Source organism: Python bivittatus, unplaced genomic scaffold, assembly GCF_059951505.1.
Source record: "Python bivittatus isolate LINGU-HERP-01145 unplaced genomic scaffold, Pbiv_v1 ctg000080_np1212, whole genome shotgun sequence".
Lineage (NCBI taxonomy): Eukaryota > Metazoa > Chordata > Lepidosauria > Squamata > Pythonidae > Python > Python bivittatus.
Window position 1 is genome coordinate 14042509 of NW_028277035.1, and position 10849 is coordinate 14053357.

At 39.3% G+C, this 10849-nt stretch overlaps 1 protein-coding gene across 1 annotated transcript; it reads right to left on the bottom strand.

The window, feature by feature from the left end:
* Nucleotides 1-93: 93 nt before the first annotated feature.
* On the bottom strand, nucleotides 94-10833 carry WDR83OS (WD repeat domain 83 opposite strand). The gene is made up of 4 exons (XM_007420962.4): nucleotides 10679-10833; nucleotides 6093-6198; nucleotides 2787-2884; nucleotides 94-323 (listed from the first exon to the last, which is right to left on the bottom strand). Exons 1-4 carry the CDS (start codon nucleotides 10726-10728, stop codon nucleotides 257-259), a joined length of 321 nt encoding a protein of 106 aa, XP_007421024.1. The 5' UTR covers nucleotides 10729-10833; the 3' UTR covers nucleotides 94-256.
* Nucleotides 10834-10849: the final 16 nt, after the last annotated feature.

Here is a 10849-nt window from a genome sequence, read left to right on the forward strand (position 1 = left end):
TCATTGTGCATATTGGCTTGGCTAAGAGTCATACTGGTGATCAAATAAAATACATTCTTAACATGTTAACAAAATTTGGCAGCATAGCCAATGCATCTTTAATAATAATTACTTTATTGATAGCAAAGTAAATATTCCCAATATGTTGCAATGGTATACTTGTGCAATTAAGTTTATGTTATCTAAGAAAATGTTCCACATCCAACAGGATCGCACCTCTACTTGGCAAGGAGTTTTAAAGAAAGGTATTATCTTTTCACCAAGGAGGAGACATGGGCTGGGGATTTTGAAGATAGGACATCACTACAGCAGAGATGGACAACCTGGAGAAAGGATAGTAGTGACAGAATTAATGTAGAATCCTTAACATTTTATCCACAGTAATATCAAAATTAATTACAATTATCCCAACATTCCAAAATAGGTAGTCAAATTTAAAATATCTACATTCACTCAGGAATATTCAGTCTGAATTTATTTACTGCAAGCGCTTTCTTCAGGAACAATTAACAACTGAGAAACTAAAACACTTCTTGCCATTGAAGCCTCAACTATATGTCTACTACTGGTGGCTCACAAAATAAATACCTTCTACCAAATTAACAAGAGGTGATTTAATTTAGAATCATTAGCTTTACTGAAATTAACTGAATGATTTTTTTTAGGCAGAAAAGAACTGAAACTTTAGAATTTAATCAAGAAAATAGAGTTTTATAGGAGAAAAGCAGAATAATATAAATTTACAAATACTTTCTTGTTAGATTCAAGCATTATAATCCCAAAAGGAACAGAACAGTCTGAAAAAGAAAAGGTCAATGAACAAGAGGAGAAACTAGAAAGGGAAAAGAGCTAGTTTATGACCTAAGCTGCCGACACAAGTAGAGAAAGGGGAAACAATTACTTATAGGCTAAATCCTCAAAAATGTAAAAACCAAGCATTTCCACATCCACTGGACAGTGCACACACAGGGTTCCAAAACTGTAATGGGCCCCTAAAACTGTCAGCAGAGTTGCTTTCACAGTATAAAAATCTAAGGCAATAACCATATTTATCAGAAAGGAAGATGATTCCATAGGCATCTGCTGATAGCTTCAATAATGAAAATATGATAAGTGCAGTGACATCATGGGGCAAAACCTGTCCCTTTGTACTTGCATTCCGACATCAGACAGATGTATTTAAGCCATAGGGTTTGCATTATGACATCATGATGTATGTTTCGTCACTCACTTTCCTCCAGGAACTCTTATGGGTGATCATGAATTCAAGACAATCCCCCTCTCTCCTCAAAAAAGAAAGAGTAAAGAGGGGGAAAGCCCCCATAAATAAAAAATCCCACCCCATAAATAAAAAAATCCCATGTACTGCCCAACTTCATTGTCTTATAAACCCAAGGTTGCCAACCAATCCTGGAGATTTGCTCCCCTCAATAAATTTGTGCATGTGTTAACTTGTTTACTGTATAGATAAATGTATAAAAGACATATCCATAAAAGAACAAAGCAGCAACAAAAATAAATTGAATAACTATGGATTAAAATGAATTGTCCCTAAAATTACACATCCCATAATTGGTTCCTATCTGAACGTACATATACATACCACTCTCGTATATAGAAAACATTATCATACAAATATAGAAGTACAAACATACACAATCCATTTCTTTTCAATAAAAGAGCAAAAATGAAGAAAAATGAAGAAAAATGGAAATACAGGTAGGAGGTAGTTGTACTGTAAGGGGAAGGGAAGAGAAAAGATTGAAGGAAACTGAATAAGGATGAGATAAGATAAGAATTTATTGAGCAGGAAAAAAAAAGAAAAAGCAGCTCTGTTAAGGCTTTACGAAGAGTTTAAATTCACCAAGCAAACAGAGGTGAGCCCCACCCCACTCAAGTCTCCCAAGTGATCTAATTTTCAAAGGCATTGATATTTTCAGGCATTTCCTCACTGTGGATGTAAACATGAAACCCTCTGAATATCAGATCACTGAGGTGACTTGGAGCTTGTGGTGACTTTTAATCCTAGGCTGTTTGCTCTCCACATGTAGAGTGTGAATGTCTGTAATGAGGCAAAGGAATACACTATCATTGCTTTTGCCTCTCCACTGATGGACTCTAGATCCATTTTCTAGAGTCCTTATTTACAGTGAGGCAGAACTTATTGCTCCCTTTCAATAGTGTCTGCTTCTTAAAGTAACATCCCTTCTATTCTGTAAATATAGCATCTATCTCAATTCCAATGGAAAGACCCTTTGAGAGGGTGGACAATGAGGCAGGTGTGCCTGGATCCTTTACATACTTTACATGTTAAAGGTAAAAAGGCAAAATGCTCAGGCAACAGAAGCTAATAAAGATTTACCACAAAGCTAGTTTTCTAGATTCCATTATTTGGCAACTTTTCTTGTCAGTGATGACGTACCACACTGCTTTTCCAGGAGTATAAACTCAGCAGAAAAGCCAACACAAGGAAGAGAAGGCAACTTCAATTATCAATCTATCATAGAAGCATGAAGGCTTCATTTTGATGAGAGGAGAAACAGCTCTTATTTTGAACAGCACTATTATAGAAGGGGTCCCTATCAGCTGGAAAGCTACTCAAATCAAATCAAAGACAAGAATCAGTAAGCTTTTGGGGCTGGTGAGCATATTTGGAATTTTGAGAACTTTGTTATTAGCATTCCTGAAAAATAATTTCCAGGGCAAGACCTACGTATTCAGAAATGACTGCCATGGAAAACTAGGGCACAATACAAGTCTGAAAGAAGTAAAAGAACATGGCTCACATGAAACTGCTCATCATCTGTTTGGTGTCTTCTGAGCTCCTAGAGTTGGCAAAGCTGATAAACGAGCAGTAGACAGCAATCCAAGCACACCACTTTAGCTGCAAACACCACAGAAAAATATGGTGAGAGCCTCATGGGGTCACAAAGATCCATCGGAGTTATTCAAGTTTAACAATATTATAAACATTCCACTTGGTTCTTCCCGCAAGCTCAGGAACAGTCTTCAGTTTTAAAAACTAATAAATATTGCTGAAGCATATTCATGGCCGTTATTTATAAAACACATATAATTAAAAAAAAATTAAGCCATATTAATGAATTCAGACTTTTTCAGTTGGTTCCGCTAAATTGAATGCCATTGTTCAATGAGAAATATGATCTGAAAATTCTAACTTCAAAAGAGATATATATGACATACAAAGTTGTGTGCTTTAATAATCTTAACAAGAAAAATGTATATGTTGACAATTAGTTCTGCAGAACCTATAAGGAGGATCAGAAAAAAAACACATCAATGTTCCTTCAACATTTTGTTAACATATTCAGGTAGAGATTTTATTATTTGTGAAATACCACCATGCAGATCTCAACATACAATAACATACTGTTATTACAGAGTAGGTCTTTCTGGATTTTTCCTAAACTTCGTATGCTGTCACTCCCAAACAGAAACTCACGCAAAGCTATCTATTTTTTTAGATTATTTCAGCTAAAGAGTTTAAAAAATTGACATTGTAGGTGTGCACTATTATTTGAATAAAGCCTTGGCCATCTGTAAAAAGAAAGATGCTGATGACTGAGGATCAAATAAATGGCACTGAGTAACGCTTATATATATCTCATAATTAAGCTGCACTTTTACATATACTAACCTGATGATGGCTTCTACGTTATATAACTGTAATTGCTATTTCATACAGACCATCCATTCAGAACATACAGTTGAATTACTGTTAGTGTATTTGTCTCTTAATATTATCAGAGATCTGATATTAAACTCTTAGATGTTTTAACCTAGAATTGAAATCTGAATAATATGAGTTGTTGTAAAGTGACTGACATATATTTTCAAAGATGTTTATATATGATGCTACTATTACCAGTTGATGGGTGTTACCACTTTTACTTAGAGGAGAAGTGATGTTATCTTCTAGGTACAATTCAGATCAGGCAGAATCAAATTGAAATTAATGAAAGGTACCCTTGTACAGCATATACCTTTATGTACTCCCTGAAGCATGGATATAGAGTGAACCATTCATCCAATGAAAGGAACTTCATTTTAACTATAATGCTCCATAATGTTTACACAGATCTTAGAGTCAGTCTTGATTTCTTCTGCAATCATTTACACTAATACATCTTCAACAGTCTATTTTTAGTAGTTCAAGTGAAGTTTAAATAAACTCCATTAATATGAATTTGAAACATTAAGCTATTAATTCACTGCTGAGAGTTAAATAGTAACTGGTCAGCCTTTGGAGGTTGGCAGGAAAATGTCTAAACTGAGTATTTTTATGAAGATTCTCAGTCATCCAGGTGGAATTGTCTGGAGGTTGAGTCATGGCAACTGGACTTCTTTTCTTTTTGGTAGAGAGGTTTCCCTACTTGTCCAAGCAGCTTCTTCAGTCTAAAAAAGTTGGTTAGGGGAACCCCACAAAAGTCTTCCAGGGTGGCTGTGTTTCTTACTAAGAGGGACAACAGGAGATGTGATTAGTAGAGTCTTTGAGATGTAGATGTCTTACTCCTAATCCCTCACTCATCCCCAGGGGGATGTTGATTGTTGCCTTCCTGGTGAACTTTTGAGCTGTTCTTAATTTTCTTGGGGACTGTAGAAAGGACAGCCTGGAAAATGAGGGACAAGTTGTGTCTGAGGTCTCCACCTCTATTTCCACTTTGGCATAAATGGATTCCTTCACTCCTCTCTCAAACCATCTATCTTCTCTGTCCAAAATGTGAACATTATTGTCCTCAAATTAGTGTCCTTTTTCTTTTAGATGAAGGTAAATTGCTGATTCTGGTCCTGTGTTGTTGCTCCTTCTGTGCTGGGCTATCCTCTTGTGTAACGGCTGTTTGGTTCCCCCAATGTAGATCTCTGAGCATTGATACCTACATTGCTACATTGCTCTTCTTATGTTTTGGTGTTCGATCTTTAGAGTGTACAAGCCTCTGTCTCAGTGTGTTAGTGGGTTTGAAAAACACAGGTATGTGGTGTTTTCCAAAAATCCGTTTTATCTTCTCAGACACCCCAGCCATGTAAGGAATGACAAGATTTTTCCTTTTTCTCTGGTTCTCAGCTCTGTCTGCTGTTTTTTTTGTTGTATCTAGAAGTAAATTTAATAAAGGCCCAATATGAATACCCACAGGCCTTAAGGGCTGTCCTCATGTGTCTGTTTTCTTTCTTTTTTGCATCTATGGTGGTGGGGATGTTTTCAGCCCTGTGGTATAATGTCCTGATGACTCCTAGTTTGTGTTGCAGTGGATGTTGGGAGTCAAACTGCAGGTATTGGTCTGTGTGTGTGGGTTTCATGTATATCCCTATTTCTAACTTACCACAGATCCCAACTGAAACCTCACAGACTAGAAATGCCAGCCTGTTGTCCTTGGTATCCTCCCTGGTGAACTTAATGTTTGGGTCTATGGTGTTTATATGGTCTGTGAAAGCCTGTACCTCCTGGACTCTGATTTTAACCCAGGTGTCATCCACAAACCCGAACCAATGGGTTGGTGTTATTCCCTGGAAAGAGCTGAGAGCTTTCTTCTCCATTTTTAGAAGAGTGGGACTTCTACAGTCCTCAAGAAAATTAAGAACAGCTCAAAAGTTCACCAGGAAGGCAACAATCAACATCCCCCTGGGGATGAGTGAGGGATTAGGAGTAAAATATCTACATCTCAAAGACTCTACTAATCACATCTCCTATTGTCCCTCAATGAGCCCATCATGCTAGTAAGAAACACAGCCACCCTGGAAGACTTTTATGGGGTTCCCCTAACCAACTTTTTTAGACTGAAGCTGCTTGGACAAGTAGGGAAACCTCTCTACCAAAAAGAAAAGAAGTCCAGTTACCATGGCTCAACCTCCAGACAAAAAACTGAGATATTGTGTAGTTAATCCAATTCAACCCAGGGAAGAAGGAAAATTGGAGCTTATAAAAAATAATCCAATTCTTATTGCAAAATGGTGGGATTATACCATCCAACAGCAATGCAGTAGTTATAATATGAAAATAGATAACATTTTACTTGATCTGTTCAGATAGTGCTCTTGATGTCTTTAGGTCAAAAGCTGGTTATTCTAATACTCACTTTCAGCATTAAGCCACACATGCTGAAAATCATTCCTAGCAGATTCATATAATCTGGTGTGGGATCTTCCAAGGTAGGATTGTTTTCTGTAGTTGGAGGTTTGTATCTGCAAATGAAAACTCATTAGAGGGAAAAGCAAAAGTATTACATTATATTCTATCTACAATTTCAAACTGAGGAGCAAAACATAAACTGTACTTTCCCTGCAAAAAATAAAATTTCATGCAAGTTCAAAGTCAACAGCTTGAAAAAAGCAATGGCATCAATGTTCAGTATCTTTCTCCACCAAGTTATACCTCATCACGCTGCAAAAAGATCTCTCCAAATTATAATGAAGGCTGTTCTGTTTCAACCAAATAAAAAAAGCCAAACAATAGGAGAGGAGTCTTTTTTTAATATGGTCAAAAAAGAAAGCCAAGATTTTGAGCTAAGCTTTGTAGGTTAAGTTCTATAAAATTTGTGTGCAGGTAGTCCTTGTTTAGCGACTGCCTTGTTTAGTGAGAATTTGTAGTTACAACAGTGATGAAAAAGTAACTTTATGAACAATCCTCACATTTATGACCTTCGCAGGTCTGTAAAGCAACTGAGGACCCACCCCAATCCAAGCCATTCCAGGCTTGATCCCTCCCAGTCCCAAGCCTCAGTTCTTCCAAGGTAAGGGACTGCCTCCCCCAACTGCCTATTCCCCTCCATCTCTGCCCTTTTGGCCACCCTGCACTCTATCTTGCAGGGTGGCAAACAGCCCCAGAACTGCGCGGCTCTGGGACTGCATACCACGCTGCAACTCAGGAGCTTCTTGGTGTGCTGCAGCTCTGGAGCTGCAAGAAGCCCCTGAGCCACAGCACAGTGTGAAGCTGCAGCTTCCCCTGGAAGCCTCAGCCCTCCCAGCCCAGCATTGTGGCGTGATGTGAAGCCCCAGCTGCCATGGGAAGCCCCAGCCACTCCAACCTAGTCCCAGCCGCAGTCGCCCTCACCACCCTGCACTCCAAGGCCCCTGCTGCCCTGTGCTCCACCGCCTCAGCTGACCATTGCTGTCTTCTTGCTGCCGCTGCTGACAAAGCATGCCTGCCCTGGCCCTTCACAAAGCAGATGCTGGCCACATGAGGCCATCTTCCCCAAATCTCGTGAGGTAACTGCCATGTGTGACCTGGGGAAGAAAGCCTCATGCAGCCAGCAGCTGCCTCACAAAGGGCCAGGCAGGGCATGCTTGGTCAACAGTGGGAGTAAGAAGTTGGAGAAGGTCAGATAGGGTGGCAGGGGCCATGGAATGCAAGGGACCAAAAGGGCATAGATAGGGGGGAGATAAGGGGTTGGGGTGAGTTGAAGCACCCCTGCAGTCATAAGTGCAGGTGGGATGCCAAGCATCCAAATTCTGATCATGTGACCGTTGGGACACTAAAATGGCAATAACTTTGGGGACCCTTTGTTCAGTACCACCATAACAGTTGTTGAATGAATGGTCATTAAGCAAGGACTACCTATAACTCTTCAAAATATAAGCCTCATAGAGGTAGCCCTTTTGGTTACAACAGCAATTGGGACTGGGATTGCCTTCAATAAGCAATGTGATCGTAAAGCATGATATCACATGACCACATCATTTAACTATGGCAATCCTTGCGGTCCCAATTGCTGTTGTAACCCCAGGTCACGCGGATCATTAAGTGGGAAGAGGCGGAAGTCCCAGATAAGGAGTGCAAGGGGTTTGTGTGGCTGCCACGGGGGGTGGGAGGGTGCTGCGGGCACTAGGGAGTGCGGGTAGGTTGGCAGGGGCTGTGGGATGGCCGGCAGAGGCCTTGGGCGGGTCAGTGGAAGCTGCGGGAGGACCAGCGAAGGCCTCAGATGGGTTGGCGGAGGCTGCAGGAGGGCAGAGAGGTGCTGCGGGCAGGTGAGTGCTATGGAGTACAGGTGGGGGTTGCTAAGGAATATGAGAGATTTGTATTCTGAAGCAAGCTCCTCAGGAGAAAAAGTGGCAGGAGCAACTTACTGGGGTGACTTGTGACCTTCCCTGCCGGCTTCCCCATTGACTTTGCTTGTGGGAAGCTGGCAGGGAAGGTTGCAAATGGCAATTACGTGACATGGCTTGCTGCAATGTTGTAATCATGAGCCAGGCACCTGAGTGCCCCGATTGCAATCATGTGACCGTGGGGATGCTGCGACGGCTGCAACTTCAAGGGCCGGTTGTAAGTCCATTTTTTCAACACCGCCATAACACTGAACAGTCGCTGAACAAATGGGTGTAAGCCAAGGACTACCTGTGTAGGCAAAGCTGACATTTAAGACCGAAATCAAGATGAATTAACTTTTTTTATTGGATTCCCTTGACAAAAGGGGCTTCCATAAGTAAAAAACATACAAAAATTATAGGGCTCTTTTCTCCCTCCTTCCACATATTTTTGGAATTGTTCTTTATAGATATAAGCAAAGTAGATACAGATACAGGCAGGAAACTAAAGTAAAGAGAAAAATTTAGTTTGTTTTGTACTCTGGACATCTAATCCCAGATAGTTGTAAACTTTAAACTATGACTTATACAACAAAAAATAATATTTAGAATTTACTGGACTCCACTACGTTTGTATAGAAAAAGATTGTCAAAAACAGCATTTTCTTGGAGATGTAATAAGGACAATGCCTCTTTAAAGCATACGTTTTTTCAGTGTCCTATACTTACTACTTTTTGGGAGAACATAGTGGACTATATAAATATGATTGTGCAACAAAAGCTAAAATTTTCAGAGGATAATATTCTTTTGAACTATATATCTAGTACATGGAATTTGACATCTGGACAACATAAATGGAATTGCTGTTCCCTTAATATGGCCAAAAGACTGATACTGCAGCATTGGAAAGATAAATGCATGGCCCCATTCATTCATTCACTCAACGGACTGAAGACCTGATTGCACTTGCTACTTACAAGCAGATTGCCTGTAGACATAGACTTTGTATGGAGAAATATAATGAAATACGGAACTCATTTATACAAAATACAGGTTAAAAAAAATGATACATAAATGTATTGGAAAAATATATGCATCTGAATAATATTTGCGTTAGATAAGCATATATAGATTTGTAACTATTTACTGTTATAATGGTATAATGGTTTTTATTTCTTTTATTGTATTTTTGTCACTTTTTTGTAATAGCACTTTTTAATGTTTTTCTTCTTGACAGTGTATTATTATTTCTGTGTTTTGTTTTTCTTTTTTGTTAATAATTAAAAAGCAATAACAAAATTTATAAAAAATAATGGCATTTTAAAAAATCTAGCCATGAAAAATGTATTTGACAGTTCAGTAGTTCTACTTTAGAGATTCATACTCAAGCAACCACTCCACTTTATTTCTTCATTCTGTTTTCCAACTTATTTCCTGAAACTCAAGCCATAATTACTACTACTGTTTGTTTTTACTAAATTTCATTGCATGTATTCTATAATTCAGGAAACTAACACTTCCAAAATGGTATGTAAGGAAAATATATTGTCTCTTCCCTCATGTACATTCAGGTAATATAATAAGGCCTCAACCAAATGGAAAGCCACTCATATTTTAATAATGCACTATTAAAATAAATGGACTACAGCCATGCCTGTCTTATTTCAATACATCAATATAGTTTTCTCTGAACTGAAGCTTTAGTCTGAAATAGCCATATCAAACAATGTGATGGTTTTCTCAGGCTTTATTCAGGTATCAATTTATCCTCACTTTGAAGTTGCACTATTAAGTATCCTTGGGCCTTTCTAGATAATCACCATTTAGTACAACTACTATAAGCAGTTAGGCTAGAGTTAAAGGCACTGGGCTACAAAGAAAGAGAAAACCCTAACTCTTTTGTTGTCATTTAATAGTTGCTGGATTTTTGTATCTGGAACTGGGAGTTAAGTTAGCTACTAATTTACTACAGGGCATACAGACTTAGTTCTTGAAAGTAAATCATACTTTCACACTTCAAAGCATTCCGTTTTTCAGGAAAAGTTCCAGTCTTCCACTGGCATGAGTTGTAAATATGATGTGTGAAATGTGATTATGCAAATTACAGCATCACTGCACCTTTTGAACAGGACTCACGACTCTACCGAGGCAGACTGCTCATGCCATTTTGTATGCTTTTTTACCCTTACCCAGTACTTTATTATTCTTTATTTAAAAAATAATAATAATATCAGCCCTGTGCAAACCCACCTATAACTAGCAAGGCCAAAGTCTTCCTGACCTTTCAAAATCGAACCAATATGTAAATAACCTCTCGCTCTCACCAGGTTACACATGGGTATTACGGTATTGGCGTACAATCAGGGCCTACTTTAATCGTTTGAAACTATCTGCCCTTTCGCAATATTTGCCCCTAGTCCCCCTTTTCTACCATGGCAGGTATTTTATCCATCGCTATCCCTAAAATGACAGTAGCCAGGCCCCTCTCACGACTTCGCTATGATGTTGCCATAGTGACCCCAGGCAAGTCACTCGCCATCATTCGTGACTTGTCCGTTCCATATCCTTCCGTGCTACAGCTACTCCGGGGCCAATTCGTGACGTTACCATGCCAACTCCCAATCCCACACTACAGCTGACCTGAGAATGCGGTTCGGACGCCGCGGATCTGCCATATTGTTGCTAGACATCCCACTTTGCCGCGGGCTACTGAGACCGACTTTCTTCGGGCTGCAGCAACTTCCGCTTCCTTCAGTGCCGCGGGGGGGTGATTAAGAGTGTAACACCCTCGAGTTTAGGCATTTTAGTTCC